The 16,681-nt window shown below is 40.3% G+C and overlaps 1 protein-coding gene across 1 annotated transcript in view; it reads right to left on the bottom strand.

The window, feature by feature from the left end:
• COL4A2 (collagen, type IV, alpha 2) overlaps positions 1–16,454 on the bottom strand; it is a gene marked incomplete at its 5' end in the record, with an annotated part of 32,031 nt that extends 15,577 nt beyond the window's left edge. Inside the window, 13 exons of the mRNA XM_010185552.1 lie at positions 845–988; positions 2,183–2,353; positions 2,946–3,107; positions 5,324–5,545; positions 6,148–6,255; positions 9,217–9,279; positions 10,051–10,110; positions 10,879–11,080; positions 12,260–12,366; positions 12,459–12,531; positions 14,679–14,845; positions 15,141–15,233; positions 16,299–16,454. Of these exons, the coding sequence (XP_010183854.1) occupies positions 845–988; positions 2,183–2,353; positions 2,946–3,107; positions 5,324–5,545; positions 6,148–6,255; positions 9,217–9,279; positions 10,051–10,110; positions 10,879–11,080; positions 12,260–12,366; positions 12,459–12,531; positions 14,679–14,845; positions 15,141–15,233; positions 16,299–16,454 (1,728 nt within the window). The remainder of the gene's footprint in view (positions 1–844; positions 989–2,182; positions 2,354–2,945; positions 3,108–5,323; positions 5,546–6,147; positions 6,256–9,216; positions 9,280–10,050; positions 10,111–10,878; positions 11,081–12,259; positions 12,367–12,458; positions 12,532–14,678; positions 14,846–15,140; positions 15,234–16,298) is intronic.
• Between the last annotated feature and the right edge of the window lie 227 nt (positions 16,455–16,681).

Below are 16,681 nucleotides of genomic sequence, written 5' to 3'. Positions count from 1 at the left end.
CCTGCTGACATCAGTAAGTAATATTCTGAAGAAAGGACCCAAATAGACTGTTTGACTGTCTTTAGTTCCTCGTGGGATGCAGAGACAGGCTTCTTTCCTATGATCATGCACTGTCTTAAACTTCTTCACCAAGCAGTTTATTTGCACTTTTCTTCACAGTCAAGTTTTCTGGGTCAAGCTGCCTACAAGTGATGTTAACCTGCACTTAGCTAGCAGAGGGCTGTTTTCACACTTGCCTTTTGCTCAGACCACCCCTGAATTACAGGAAGCTCTGTTTTGTAACCTTTGAATTGCAGATCGGTTTTTCTTACCTATCTCACAGTCTCTAGAAAGAACATTTTGGCCTTGCAGTAAAGCATGCATTTAAAGATAATTGTATGCAAAGAAAAGAGGAGTGAGTTACAGTTTTCATTTCACTAATGATGATATCAGCTGGTATGTTTCTGACTTTCAACTTCCTAATTGCATTGTTATTCTGAATATTTCAGTGCCTTCACAGTGCAACTGGAACAAAATACGAATCTTTTCCCCAAAAAACCTTATGGTTCTTGGGGAAAAAGCTTTGTTGAGTTCTGCACGTGCCCAGAGGTGTCGCTATCTGAGCTCGGCTGAATAATGAGATGTCTGTCTTCAACCTTAAACATGCAAAGATTCACAAAGAAGCAACCTTGCCCTGAGTCTAAAATCCAGCCTCTCAGCCAGAGGCCCATGTGTGAAATAGGTGGAGGAATGTCTGAGCTAAGTTTACCATGTGAAAAATGTGTCTTCTTTGTCTTTGTGTCCATGTAAAATAGTTCTCCAGATGTGAAAAGCAAACACACTCGCACCACCCAGAAGCAAATACCTTTAAAGCCGCGTGCGCCCTGTGAGCCTTTATCGCCCCGAGCCCCCAGCAGGCCAAATTCTCCTTTGATTCCCTTGATGCCTGGTCTTCCTTTTAGGCCTGTCATGCCTTTGAAACCATCAATGCCAGGTGAACCTCTTGAGCCTTTAAAGAAAGAAGGGGAAGAGAACTGTTACCTCCCTCAGATTTCGGCAAACTAAGTAAATGTGAAACAGCAACACATGACTAAAATGGTATGAAAACTTGAGTGCAGCAGTGCCTATTTTTGGGTGCCTTAATGCCTAGGGCGATCTGCAGCTCTAGATCAGGCACCCAAGCTCTCTGAAAAGTAAACAAGAGCAGGGGTATGCTGAAGTGCCTCAACTGGCCAACAGGAGATGTTGTGGAGAGAACCAGAACTTAGCATCTTCTTCTGGAAGATCAGTTCAACCCTTCTCCTACAGATAAGCTAGAGAAAGACACCTAGTTCCTTGTAGGGTTTTTAGTAAGCCTGTTATTCTACATGTAGAGATACAAATCTTGAGTCTAGGACTGGCTGGCCCTTTCTCACCAAAAATTCCCATATTCCTCTTTTCTAAACAAGAGGATGCTGGTTTTCACAGGTCACGTGAACAAATAGATCTTCATTCCTTTCAAATGAAAGCTGGTCAGTACTCCAGAGTTGTCCTAGGAAAAAAATCCCATCTTTCCAACTGATGAAATTACAACATGCATTTTTATGTAAGCACCCCCCCACCCCTGCCTTTGTGTTTAACTTGGCTTCACATGAAGTTGAATCCTGTTGAAACTCCCTGTGTCATGTAGACAACTCGCATTATATATAGTGTTTTTCTGGCTGGCAAGTGAGAATCTCACCTTCTGTATATGTAAAATTAGTATCCTGGTGAAAGTCAACATTGAGGTCTTGTGTCTGGCATTGCTGAGTACACAACTTTCAGCTTTAAAAAACTGGAAGTTTTTTGAAGCAAAGACTTGGGGAAACATCTTTGTAATTTCACTGAGTGCCAGTGGGACTGAGACAAGGGAAAGATCTTTGGAGAGAGAAAAGAGTAAATACTGTATATTTTTCAAAAGGAAAAGAGTAAATACTGTATATTTTTCAAAAGGAGAAATAAAACAGCCATTGTGCTAAATAGAGCTGCACGGGTTTTTTTTACCATTTTGCCAAACACAACACAGGGGAAAGCAGTCAGTGACTTTGGAATATATTAGGCCTGTGACCCTAATTCTTCTGTTTCAGACAGAGGTAGCCCAGCAGGAAATGTGTCCTGTTCATCTCAGCACAGACCAGCTTTAAGCAACATTACTTTTCTCCAAAGCAGCTGTGCAGAGGCTCACCTTTATCTCCTGGAAAGCCATCCATTCCGCTTATGCCAGGGGGACCAGTCACGCCAGGTATACCTCGTAATCCCTCGAAACCTGTTTCACCTTTGTCTCCAGCCAGACCTTTCAGGCCCACAGGGCCAGGAAAGCCTTGCTCACCATCTTCTCCCCTAGCACCAGGTGGACCTGTCATATGAACATGCGAAAAGGGAGATTAGAAAGCGTTTGGACATAAATGACAATTTCATACAAGGTAGCTCAAAAGGGAGAAAACTGCTATCCTACCAGCTTCATACTGAGGTGGGGAAAATTATGATTTCTTTCAGCAAAGAACTCCAGAAATTATTACAAAGACAGAGCAGCTCATCAATGCAAACCAGTCACGCTACCAGCTTGGTTCTGTACCCACTCCCAACAGGACCTTCCCTTCCCCTTTAATTTAAGAATTACGCCCCTTTTCTGTTAGACTGCTCTCATTTGGTAGCTTCCTTCTCCCAGTCTTCCACCAGCAAGCTCCGATCTGGCTTGGTAGGTGGCTATAGAAGGAAAACCAGCAGCTCCGCCAGTGAGGACCATCATCACCTCTACTTCCCACCTGTGATACCAGCACAATTTGCAATTACAGTGTCTGCACTATTACTGCCATTTCCCTGGCTGGGCATTGAAGCATGGCATGTGCCACAACCCCAAGCTTAATTTTCCACTGTGGAAACCATACAGTTGCCCTGCCACAGAGAACTGGCAGGAGGAGTGACACAGGACAGGAATACTTCCTCACCATCAGGTCCTTGAGAGCCAGGCACACCATCTGGCCCAGGGTTTCCTGGTAGCCCTGGGAATCCACGCGTTGCCGGTATTCCTGGCAATCCCATCAAACCAGGGAGACCTTGCGGACCTGGATCTCCTTTGGGTCCTGGCAAACCTGGGTTACCATCCGCTCCTAAAATACCATAATCATGCATTAGAGTGCATAAATACCTAGAGAACTTATTATTACATACCATTTCTGTGTATGCACTAGTCTTTCAGGGTATGCTTTTCCTCTGAATGTTCAAGGAGAACAGGAAAAGCAAATTAAATGATTGCTCATTAGTTTTAAAATTATTGACATTAGCAGTACTGAACTCAATATTTGCATCAGAAATGTTGACTGGCTCCTTCAAATAAATGGAAATAATTTGGCACCAGGTAGACAGAGATGGATCAGGTCTCTTCCACTTTTAACCTCAAGAATTCTGCAGTTCCTGATCTCTCTCTTTACCACATACATCTTTGTAAGAACAAAATCAAGCAGCTGACTGAAGCCCTGAAATAACACTCTGTATCTTTTTCAAAATGTAATAGGCAGGAATGGGAACATTTAATTCAGATGGAGGGTTCTGGTTTTGTGTTATTGTTCAGAAATTTTTCAGATGAGGTTGTTACAAGGCATTGTTATGAGATTCATAAAGATTCCTAAGCAAAAAGTCCTTGATTCTACACGACTGAGTGCACTGGGTGAAAATTTACCTCTCTACGATGTAAGAGCAAAGAGAATGTCAAGATTTAAAAGGTATTGCCTGCTTTGCATTCATACTGGAGAAGCAGCAGTGTACAAGCCATCAAAAGTACTTGGCACTTAAAATCGAGGACAAGTGGATCTGCTTCACTTTATTCAGGTTTTACATCAGTGCAGGTCCACTGGCTTGACTACAGTTAAGTGTGCTTTTTAACTGAGGTCACGTAAGGTGAGGTTTCTCAAGAACAGAATATAGGCTTCAGCTCTCTGTTCTGAGGGGCTAGTAGTTTATGTGGCATAGATGATATAAAGGAATCACTAGCCACTTCATATAAAAATAAAAAAAAGACTCATACAAAAATTCACATGCTTATTGGAGCCGTTCTGTCAGAGCTGTAAATTAAATCAAGAACAGACAAACTAGTAATGCTTTTTCTTTTCACTGTATTTATTTTTTGTTATCACTGAAAACTTAGTTCTACAGAAATGCTTAGAAAGAAGGTGAAAAGTCACGCTTCTTTTTTCCTTTTCAATCCATGTTATACCTTGAATTTCTTCCCCTTTTCAGAGGTGTTAGTGATGTTTTCTGCCTTTTCTCAAACTTTTCAAGTGCCATAGAGCTACTTTCATCCCTTTCCTACACCCCGGGGCTCTACTGAAGGTGAAACTAGCTTTCCTCATTTCAAATAAATCATATAAGATGATGTTCTTCTTCTCTCTTTTTTTTTTAATTTGTATTGAAAATAATGAGAAGAGTCTCCAAAACAGGTTCCTGTGATAGGCCTCCTTGCATTAAGCTAGACACACAATTACTGCTGCTTTCTCACTTCCACAGTCAGGCAAGGGAGCAATTAGCAGTCCTAAATTTAACTATGTGACCAAATGCTATTGAAACTGCGTAGCAAGGGATGCTTAATTTCCATGTGTACTTATGAAGGTCCTCCATGGAATTCAGTGAGTGACAAAGTCAGATTTTGTAGAGAAACTACGGTTCATTCTGTTTTCTATAGGGAGTTTAGTGGGTTTTTTAGCTGTGTGAAATAATGAAACAAAATGAACACTCTAGAATTATTAATAAGTGTATACTGTTTTCTTGTTCTTGTTCCTGAGTGCCCAAAGAGTGACCAGGTAAAATGACTTATTAGCATTTACTAAACACTATGGCCTCTTACTTAAAATATACAAATTCTGCACTAGTGCAACATGCTATTCTGCGAAGCCCAATGTATTATCCCAACATCTTTTGGCGTGGGAAACAATCTCGGTATTATGCAGTATGTAAGTGAAAAGATACAGGATAACTACAACATTGTTCCCTTAGCTACAATGGGAAAAATTAACAGTACATCTGAACACAACAAAGATCAGCAAAATCTGGTTCTCTGGTATCCTATTGTAGCTGATTTCACGTAGTGCAATGTGAAGGAGGGCTGGTGATAAGCAATGGATCTTCAGGAGGTGTTTGGAGCAGCCAGGCATATTGGTAACAGTTGAAGTAGATGGGGAAGGGATGGGAGATCATCAGGCACTGAGATTTGATGCTGGGACATTAAGACCTCCAATGCATCTAAACACAATCTCTTATTACTCTCACATCTCTATAATTTGGCTACATTTATATCACACTCAAACATTTCTTTACTTGAAGTAGCTGTTACCTCTAATTCCTGGTATTCCTTGATCTCCTGGTGCGCCTTTTAACCCCGGGAAGCCAGGGAGCCCGACATCCCCTCGGGCACCTGCTGCTGCTCCTAAAACTTCACCAGGAAAGCCCTTCAGTCCTGCTGCTCCTGGAGCACCAGATTTTCCTGTAAGGCCTGGGTGTCCTTGCAGTCCAGGTAGGCCACTTGGGCCCCTGTCTCCCCTGGGGCCAGTGAAACCTATAAATAAAACAGGGATTAGGCATCACAGGGATCACTACTAATGCTGGAGTTCAAATCCTAGAGACACCATCATAATGCCTTTTGTATTATTGTAATTTCCCTTTGTTTTAGCAGAAACTGTAGAATCAATCAAAGTGTTATAAAAAAGTTTTTAAACCACATAACATTTGTAAGAACATTTGACCAAATGTGGAAATTGGCAGAACTTAGAGGTGACCCCCTCATGATACTAATACTAGTACTAATACTAGTATTTTCTTCCTTTCTGCATCATCATTCTGAGTATATTTAATTTGAAATCTGAAATGTCTTGTTACTGAATTTCTTTATTTCTCTGTGAACTTCGTGAATTTTTACTGTCACATTCATAATTTTGCACCAGAAAGCAAATTTTAAAAGGTTGGCGTCTATGTTACTTTTCATCATTACAGAAGTTGCAGGAAATCTTTCTGATTTGAAAAGCAGCAGTCTTGTATAGTAGTTTATTGTTGAACATGGAAGAGAAGGTAAGTGAAAATGTGTCTGGAATCAAGTTTTTGTATTTCAGTGACTATAGCAACGCAGTTGAAAGTTTACAAAGAATGACGATTTAATAATACCTGGAGGACCTGGGAATCCTTCCCGACCTGGATCACCTCGTGTACCATTTAGCCCTGGGTATCCCATTGGACCTGGATCACCTGGGAATCCTCTTGCACCTTTTGCACCTAAATTATATAAAAGAAAGCAAGAAAGTGTGATCTGAACAAATGAAACAGAAATGTGCATATAATGTAAGAAAAGGTAGTGGTTAAATATCATCAGGATCTGTTTCTGGATGCAAAGATGAAACTTTTTTTTTTAATTTAATGAGACTATACTGTAACTCTTCAGCAGTATTCAAAATCCCAAGACATGGACCAAAAATCTAGGTGATGTACTCTTACAAACATGGATTAACCTGCCTTAAAGACTAACAATATGGACAGTACTAAGGTGAAAATAATTAGTCTCATAGACTTTTAGAGGCTTTTAAAATTTTGTAGATTAAGACTTTTAGTTTAAGGTCAAAAGGCAATGTCAAAGAAAGATGCTCAACCAAAAAGGGCACAAATGACATGCTGTAGGAGGAACACATTTTTCCCTTCCTTGCTAAACTGATCGCAGAACAAGAGCAGACCGATTTAGATAACCACGAAACAGAAATGTAAGGCTAAAGGTTAGATCTAATCATCCTAGAAACTGAATACAAATTAACTAGCCTACTTACTATATTTGTAACTGTACAGGTCTATAGCTTTGGTAGTAAAAGAAGGGCTGTGCCCTGAAAAAGTGTTCCTCTAGCACTGAACTCATGTTCATTCCAAGTTATGTCCTGACAGGTAAAATGAGACCTCACTTCCTTGTGATGCAGTATTTGACATTTGGGTAAGGGCAAATATTACTGTTTCTTAACATCTCCAAACCTGCAAGCATTTCATACGATTCTTTTATGAAATTACATTATTAATTCACTTTTTAATGCAAGAGTCTTTTTACATGAGTCTCATTAATTCACTGTATTCCAAGATCAAGATTTTTTGGTCAAGTTCTTTGAAAATAACTCCCGCAGAATGCTTTGTTCCCCTGCCCTCCCCAGCTCCTCAAACTCTTTAAGTTCCCAGCTCAGGCTTGAAGGTCAACAACATGCTTTAACATTTTAAGTGCTGTTGCTTAGCATCACCATGAATTACAACTCATTTATTTATTACACTGAAAGCAAGTTGCTCTCCACCGCTAACTATGACAAACCAAGGAAAATATCACTTCAATTTTGAGATTTTTTTTCTACTTTAGTTTTCTGAATTTCTATTACTTATTTAATAATGATTTTTTTTTTTCAGTTTTAGCTGTTGTTTGTGAAGGGAAGAAGGAAACCTTTAAAAAGACCACAAATAAGGTGCACATACACAGCCAATGCAGCGTGAATAGCATTTTCCCAGTGCCATACAGGACTATTGTTCTCCCCCTTACATGAACAATAACATCTCAGAAAGCAATTAAAAGGAAAAATCCTAGGCTTTCAGGTCTCAATGAAAAATTCTAATGTGCCTCTTACCCAAATAACATCTTGGTCTTGTTTCCCATCTGTAATAACTGACTTCCATTCATTCTGTTCAGTATTGTGCTAATTAAAAAGCCATTAGAGAAAGAAGGTGGCAGATGGAGAATGCAACCACTGCTTACCACATATTTCAGTAACTTGCTATGCGATGTTAGCTGGTGTTAACATCTTGTGCCAAATAGCAGTAAGAAAAAGGGGGTTTTTAAATTTTAGACCAGTGTTTAGTTTGCAAGCACTTTATCTGTACATTTGAAACAGAAAACAACTTAAACAATTTATTCAACAGTGATCATGTAGGTCTTGCAACTACTGAATAACTGGGATGTAAATTAGGGTGGGCTGTGTATGTTGCAGGAATTTCAAAGGAATACAAGGGCATGAGGCTGTGAAACTACGAAGATGGCTCCTTGCTTGATGTACTGGTGCCATCAGCACCTAGGACACTGAGATATTTGATTGCCTACAGCAGAGCTCCATTCTGGCTGAAAAGAAGGTGGGAAATCTTGTGGACAAAACCACATCACTCTAAGCAGACAAGGAAAATAAGGTAAAGGGGTTGTTGGTGCTTTTGTGTCAATCTGGAGAATGTGGGTAGGAATGACGCTCCAGGAAACCAGATCGACACAGCTATGGCAACCAGAAGCTGTGAAAAGTTGTAAAATGTGTTCTGCTCCTTCCTGGGTCTCCAACTCCAGAACTGGCTCAGGATGAAAGTTGGCTACGAACAGAGTTCTACACTGAGCTCAGCAAGGGGCCTCTTCCAGTTTTTGGGGGGAAGGGATGCAAAAAAAATCTTAAAATTACTAAAACACATAAGCTGGCAAAGACAGATTTGTTAAAGAGCTAACTAAGAATACAAAATATAAAACACATGAAAACAGCATCACTTTTGTTACAGCAGACTTACAGCTATGAGTTAAATCTGACTGTATTTGCTGAAAGAAAAACCTTCAAGCTCATATGAATGAAAGAATAAACAAATCATCAAACTCAGCAAAAAATTACAAAGATGGCAAAGAAAAGAACCTTCAGAAGCATTGATCCTAACAACAAAAGGAAACATAGATCAGAGATACACATCATCTTTCAACAGAGATAAAATGTTCCCTTTTAAGATCCATTAGTGTCTGATAATCAATCTGTTGTTCCATGCATGCCATAATAAACCTTGTGCTGGGAAAAATCCCCAAATTTGGCCTTAAAATTTATAGACCAGATGGGTGCATCAAGAATTTTACATTTCCCAAACTCTCAATGACCCAGTTATGGTTTTTGCCAGTACCGTTACCAGTTGGCGATGAAAAGGATTTACTGAAAAACAGCTTTATTGCTTAGGATGGGAGTACATAAGCTTAGAGGAACTACCAGTGCTGGTCTGAGGATCCCTCCTCAAGGTCAATTGTTATGACCACTCAGTACACCTTGTCTGTATTTCTTTTAATTCCCATCCTACAGACCCTGTTCCCACCTTCTCTTTCTACTCCTTTTAGAAAGAAGTGGGGAACTCTCGGTGCTGGGAAGATTGGGCAAGAGCTCCCTCAAAATGTAGTGTGTGTGAGAAACAAAAACGAAGGCAAAATGTTACCTGTGGCTCCTGGCAGTCCTGGCTTGCCCTGGGACCCCTTTGGTGGCCTCACACAGCCTGCGCCTGCAAACAAAGTTAGACGCACTGTAAGTGCTTATGTGCTGCCTCTCATCAGCTCTGTGCCTGCAGCTGAGACAACATCACGTGAATGAAATAACTAGGCAAAACTCTAATTTAAAAGAAGTTTTATTCTTCATTAGAAAACCAATATAATTGCTCATGGGTGGCATTTTCAGGGGAGCACTCAAGCTGAGCTCCACCCCAAGAGCTGCACTTCTGCCTGTTTTACAGGGGCTGTGGTGGCTGCTTCAGATAGAGCAGCATGGGAAGTGTAGCCCAACTTCATGGATGACTGTATTTTTCAGAGAAAAAGAAACACTTTGTTTCCCTGTAGGCAATTTATAGCCCTGAAGCAATCAAGTAAATTTTTGGTACAAGTGAAGCGTTTTTTTCTTTACATGTCAAATTTAACTGAAAATCTTCACTCAAAATTCTTCTTTAAAAAAAGTTGCTTAAATTTTCTTTGGCACCTAATTTCTGGGACTGTTGTTACAGCTTGCATGGTAATAATTATTTTGTCTCAATAAACACTCAGGAGCAATGAAGTAAAGAATTTATGAACTGCAGAGCTAAAATTGCAATAATTTTAGAATACGTTCAATTTGGTTACATTACTTGAGAGCTACGTGCAATATATGTGTGGTTATTTGTGACCTGATGTTCAGTTTATGATCAAGAGCACCCAAAGCAGTCATCAAAGAGAAAGTATCAAGCCATAAGAGTAGCATAAGACTAAATATTAAGATACATTTAAGCCATTTATATGTACAGTACCTGACCATATTGGCTCAGTTCCATCTCCTCTAGAAAAGTCTTCAGTGACCTGCCCACAATCTATGAGCAAAGAACAGGAAAAGACAGTTATTATTTAGAGAGAAAAAATGTAAAATGCTCTCAGTTCTAATCAAAATGTCTATTAGAACATCAGATAATGTATTCTCTTATGTATTACGCATACATACAACAAAACCTATTTGCTATAACACACTGGAACTCTCTATCTATATATTAATTTCATCCAGGCCTGAAGCCTAACCCTGTCAGTGTTAGGAGGCTGTCTGTGCCGTGCAGTGTAGGGATGGTGGGTGCCTGCTCTAGCGTGCATGTTCTGCTAGGCATCTTGAAGTTGAGCAATAAAACTCTGAGCCTGAGCTCTTGTGAACATAGCCCTGCTGTTCTGACACTGGAAGGAACTCAGAAAGCTGCAGAGATACTATGAAGAGCTGTGAAGGATGGTTACATGAGTTCCTCTGGCCAATTAAAAAATTATGTTAAATGGGGAAGACCAGAGGAAACCACCTGTAAATACTCCAGTGGCAGGACATTGCTCTACTGCCTCCAACTGCTTTAAACTGGAAAGGTTTTACTTGCTGGCACTAACACATTCTTTCATGCTATTTCAATACCTGACATAAAACTACTGGGACTTCTGAAGTATTTCCTTCTTTAGGATTTCTGGACAACTAATACAAGTACTATCTTTTTACCCACATAACACCCCACCAGACATTGCCTTTTCAACAGAGGTGCTGTACAGATGCTGTACACAATTCAGTAATGATCTCCCATGGCTTTGATGCAAGACAGAGCGATGTCTCTTACCAAGTTGGCCAGGCTCTCCTGGCAGACCAGGCAGACCTGGAGGTCCAGGGCTTCCATCTTGTCCATGGTCACCTGGAGGACCTCGATACCCTTTTGGACCAGGAAATCCTTCACCTGGTGGACCTGCTTCTCCTGGAAAGCCTTTTGGGCCTAATTCACCTTGATAACCAGGATCACCAGGGAAACCTCTGATGCCATCACCCTGTGGGAAGTGAGCAGAGATGGTCACTTCTGACTTGCTGAGAAACAACCAAAACTCAAAATAGTTGAACTACTCTCATGAATAACATAGGCAGCAATTCCTCAGGTATTACATCCCAGCTCTTTAAATCAACATTGCAGATAAAATATATTGTAAATAATCAGACTTTAATTTAGACCCCATGGCAGAAAAGGCATGAGAGAAGCACTCTCAGATGGAGAATTCCCCTTAAAATGCTGGCCAGGGAACAGCACTTGGGCAGTATGAATCACTGCTGTTGACAGGCTTACTGCCCTTCCTGAAAAGCTGCAAGTGGGTTTTGGGGAAGTCACATGCATCATTAGAGATGTTCTGGTGTGGCATTCACTTCTGAGACCTTGAGAGAAGATGACATAAAACTGTGCCCAAATGGGCAGATTTTTTCTTTGCCTGTTCCTTTAGTGATATTTCTGCAATACTGAGTCAACATCTTATGGATATCACTAGAAAACGTTTCCATCCTCAGAAGTAACACAAAGTACCATCTCTACTGGGAGTAAAAAGCACTGTGGTCCAGATTGGATGATGTGGCTCTGGCCCATCTTCAAATATGATGTAAGAGCATCCCAGTGGTCCAAAACAGCATTTATGATACGTGAGATGAATTCCTCTTGCAAGGTACTGAACTTTTTATTTTGCCTACAGAAGTAGCTTAGAAAACCAACTGAGACTACGTCTAACTTCTAGATCACTACAGTTGGCTAGGTGAGGTGCTATCAAGCATATACATGATGACACAATCTACATTTTGAGGATGTAAAATTGTAGTAAATTTTGCTTTTCTTTCACTCACTTGTAACAAGGCTGTTGAAGGTCAGTGACACAGAATGTCTCTTAGACAAAGCTAGGAGGAGTCACTAATAAACCACTAACTATCACAAACTAACAACTAATAGCAAGCTGGTCTAAATGGGTTATATACTACTTAGCTGTTTAAATAAAACAGAAATACAAGTGAAAAATTGTTCTAAAACCCTTGAGAGTAAAACTGGTGTTTGATGTATCAATAACCAGGAAAGCCAGTCTAGTTGTGCATCATTATCTGTGAAAGAAGGAGACCCTGGTGATCATAACCCCTCAGAATTAAATGCATTAGTAACGAAGTGTGGTGGAAATGATTTAGGTAGATTTGCTACTTACTGGAAGGCCAGGCTGTCCTGGTAAACCATCTAATCCATCTCTGCCTGGGAAACCATCTTCACCTCTGATACCAGGCAGTCCAGGATCTCCTCGGATTCCTTTGGTGCCTAAAGAAGACCTTTCGTTGTGAGACCAATCGCTTATGAGACCAATCTTTTGTGAAATGTATAAATACACGTGATGTGAAATGTTACTCTACCTTTAGTAGTTATGTATAAAGAATCTCCCTTTTCTCCTTTTGGTCCAGGAAATCCATCTTGACCCGAAAAACCCTGGTGTTACACACATTGAAAAAAAAAGAAACAGAACCACTTAAGAAATAGGTACCAAGATTTGCATTTCCACTGTCCTGCCTAAAAAAAAAAAAGTATCTTTAAATTTTACTGCTTTCCCATTCCTTTCTGTGAATGATTTCCTCTTCAGTAATCCCATTCTTGTGCCTGAATCTTTATTAATATGCTCTAACCAGGACCAAGGTCTATGTGGTATGGTAGGGGTGCTTCTGCATGAGGATGGCATTGAGAGAGCTGTGGCACAGGACCAAACCCATGGTAGATGTCATGGCCCAGTGGTTACACATTCATTTGCCACTGAATATTTAATGCCAGTTAACTTTAGTACTGAATGATTCACTAAAACACAAGCCATGCATGTTATGTTCTCCCGAGCCTCCTCTTACTGAATTCCAGGGTAGACACTGAAAGAAAATGATGTACCTGATGCATTTATTTTTTGTTTAAAACATTCCTGTACCATAAATTATTTTAAAAGATGTCTTTTGCAGCACTGTCTTTTACTGACATTCTCCAAGAAACTGTATCTCAGCTGCAGGTCATCTCAAGAACACAGGTTCACACTTCTGTAAGTCTGAAGAGGGAGATCAGACTCCAGTGCAAGGATCCTGCTTTACCCAGCCATATTTTCAAACTGCATTTTAATGGTCAGTGAAATCACATCTATACATCACTGTAGAGATGTTTTTTTTGGACATTGCTTTTTGCAGGCTAAAAGAAATCTCAAGAACTTAATTTCTGAGCTATTTCACCAACTATATAACTGCAGAAATCTTCAGCAATAACACTGCATTAATAGTATGATGTTCACTTTATTATTTTTTGTTTTCCAAGTTTAGATGCTGTGTAGAAATGAAATTTAGAACACAGGTGTTTTCAAAATACTTTACAGCTGTTTCTAATTTCTCTTGCTCCATAGGAAAAAAAAATCACTGCTTAAGATAAAATTTTATTTTCATTAAAATGATATAGATTGGATACAAATTAGGTATATTTATTGTCTGTATAAATAATGTGCTGTATGTGCTCAGAGAATTATGGAGTCACTTCTGCGTAAGAATATGGAACAAGAATATTTAAGCTAAATTGTTTTGCTTTGAATTTGTTGCAGACCAAAAGCTGAGATAAAGTCAGGGCTCTGCTTCCGAGTGCTATTTAGCTATCTATGCTAGGTCTGTATACTGTCTCTTCTTCAAAAATTCTGAGACGAAAATATTGAAATTCTTCATTTCGAAGGCAAAAAAACCTTGTAGAACTTGCACAATTTTAACAAAAGTATCAACACTGAACTTTTCGAAAGTATTTTTGTCATTTTTATGACTTCTAGAAAGTAGAACTTTTCATAAAAGTATTTTGAATTTTCAGGGAAAAAAAGTGTTTTCTCTACTTTTTTTTGACATCAACAATCAAGTCAAATTTTATTTTATTTTAATTCTAAAAAAACCCAGAATTAAAGCTAGTTATGAGTTTGTTTATTAGATGTTCAGAAGAGCCCAAAGCACTAACTGAAAGCATTATGTTTGCTCTGACATCTCTGCAAAACAAAATCAGTTTTTGGGGCAGCTTTACAAAAATCTTATTCTAAAATCTTGAGAATGATGTGATTTCCTCAAGTCAATTCTGACTGTGAGGAACCATGGTGCAGTTGGCATACCACATAGCACAGCACTTTTAAGTGTAAACAACAAGCACGCAATTATAAGCAAAGGCTCTTCTCTGGGTTTCCAGGAAGACTTAACCTATTATAAACAAGAAACTCACATTTCATCAGTTTGATGTATGCATCTTATTAGCAACAATCTTAAGGAACTACTGAAATTGCGACCCTTCTAGATGGTCAGGTCATCCTCAGTACTACAGATGCTTGAAAAGGTTCTGCTGAAACAGCTTTGCTTAAATGGAAAGTGGACTTTGGATTATGTGGAAATCTTTGTTCTTCCCAAAAAATCCTATTTTCACTCCCATGCTAGCAATTTTTGGCTTTTAGTATTTTGTAGACAGCAATCTGAAGGCTAGCGAAGTGGCACAGAAATAAATAAATCATACTCTTCCATGGAGAATAGCTTAGTTTTTTTTTTTTCCTAGTAGCCACATAAAACTATGCAAAAAAGAACCAAATATCTCACTTTTGCTCCAGGGTAGCCAGGAATACCATGCGGCCCTTGATCACCAGGTTCTCCTTTCCTCCCAGGTTGGCCAGGGGTTCCTGGGAAGCCAGGAGGGCCAGGGAGGCCAGTGGAGCCCCTTCTGACTTCATCATCCACAAGGCACTTACTGCAATCGCCTTCTTCACCTAAGGAAAGGATTGGAAAGAGAAGAAAGAATGCTCTGTCACAACAAACAGATGTTCAGCTCTATCCATTTTATATATAGACTTGAGAATAGTTGAGTAGTTTGCAAAATAGCTGAGAAAAGTACTTCTTTTTTCTTATAAGCAACTAACACAATGTTTCATTGTTGCGTTAGCCCCAGATCAAATTCACCAGCCCCTGATCATGTCCTAGTTCAATAAAACCAGACTGGATACATGCAATCTTTACACAATGCATAACAGCAGATTATCTATTGTGTCTTCTGTTATGACCTACCTTTAGGTCCTTTTGATCCTCTTGGCCCAGGGAAACCTTGTATGCCAAATCTACCCGGTGTCCCCTCGTATCCTTTTAATCCAAAGAGAGGACCTAAAGGTTTAACAAAATTTAAAGAAAAAATTAATCTACTGTAGATTTACTTTTCTTCTCTTTCTTCCTTATTCCTTTGAGCTGCATCTGCCCTTTTCCGTTTCCCCTAATATCAATTGCTGCCAAACCCAACCTGTTCCTCTCTACCCCCTGCTTTCTTCCCTTCTCCCTCTTATCACAACTTCTCACACCTGTTCTCAGTAACTTCCATCTGCTATGACAGATGATCCTTGCCATTCTTTGCTCTATCTCATCCCGAATTCCTCTGCTCCCCTCTCTCAGCACAACCTACACTGCAGTACCTCAGACCGCTTGCTTTGGCTCACTTCTTGCACATCCTTTTCTCTGCTCCTGCTCTTGCACTGCAGTGTGGTGCCTCCTGCAGAGGCACAGCACAATCTCAGTCAGAAGTGGCCTCTGGAAGCCACCTGGTCCAACTCTCAGCTCAAAGCAGGGCCAACCTCAAGGTTACAGCAAGTTGCTCAGGACCTTGTCCAGCTAAGTACTGAATATCTCCAAAGATGGAGAGTCTGCAACTAGGAAACCTGTTCCACTGTCTGACCACTCTCATGGTGAAAAACGTTTTCCTAATATCTGAGCAGAATCTCCCTTGTGGTAGCTCATGACCATTGCTTCTTGCCCTGTTGCTGCACTCCTTAGTGAAGCATCTGGTTCCATGTTCCCTATGAGCTCCTGAGAGGTAGGGGAAGATAACAGTAAGATTACCCTTAGCTTTCTCTTCTCCAGGACAAGGAAGAAATTAATCTCTCTCAGACACTCCTTGACACTCACATGTCATATGCTCCAGCCCCATAACCATCTTGATCCCCATATCCCTCACCCAGCCCCAAGCAGACCTTCTTTTCTTTCAGATGTTGCCAGGAATGTCTAAAAACCATGCAAACCTTTCCTTCACTGATAAGCACATAACACTTCTCCCCTGTGTGGCCACCCATTTCATTCCATACCCTCAAACTACTTTCTCACTTTGCCTTGCCAGCAGCTATCTTTACAAGAAGCGAAGATGTTCCTGTGAATTCTCATCACCTCTTTTTGTGCACTTACCAGGGGCTCCAGCAGGACCAGGTGGACCACGGAGGCCGGGTGTGCCGTGCTTACCAGGGAACCCAGGTGGGCCTGACTGATAAGCAGGAGATCCTGATTCACCTTTTTCACCTTTTGGTCCCATTTCTCCAGGTAAGCCTGGCTTATCCCCATCCGCTGCAACAGAACCAGGCAAGAAGTTCAGAACCATGTCTTAACAATGCTGCTCAAAGAGTTGTAATGTAACACAACTGCATTTGGCAGGCAAGGAAAAATGGAGATATTTCGCGCAGAGCAAAAAGGGTAAGTGTACCTTTCACTTGAGAAAACCAATGGCAGTTACTGAAGCAAGGCTCTGCCATCATCTCTACTTCAGTTACAGAATCACAGAACCACAGAATCAC

The sequence above is a fragment of the Mesitornis unicolor genome, unplaced genomic scaffold (assembly GCF_000695765.1).
Source record: "Mesitornis unicolor isolate BGI_N332 unplaced genomic scaffold, ASM69576v1 scaffold18665, whole genome shotgun sequence".
Classification (NCBI taxonomy): Eukaryota; Metazoa; Chordata; class Aves; order Mesitornithiformes; family Mesitornithidae; genus Mesitornis; species Mesitornis unicolor.
This window is presented reverse-complemented; position numbering and strand designations above follow the sequence as displayed.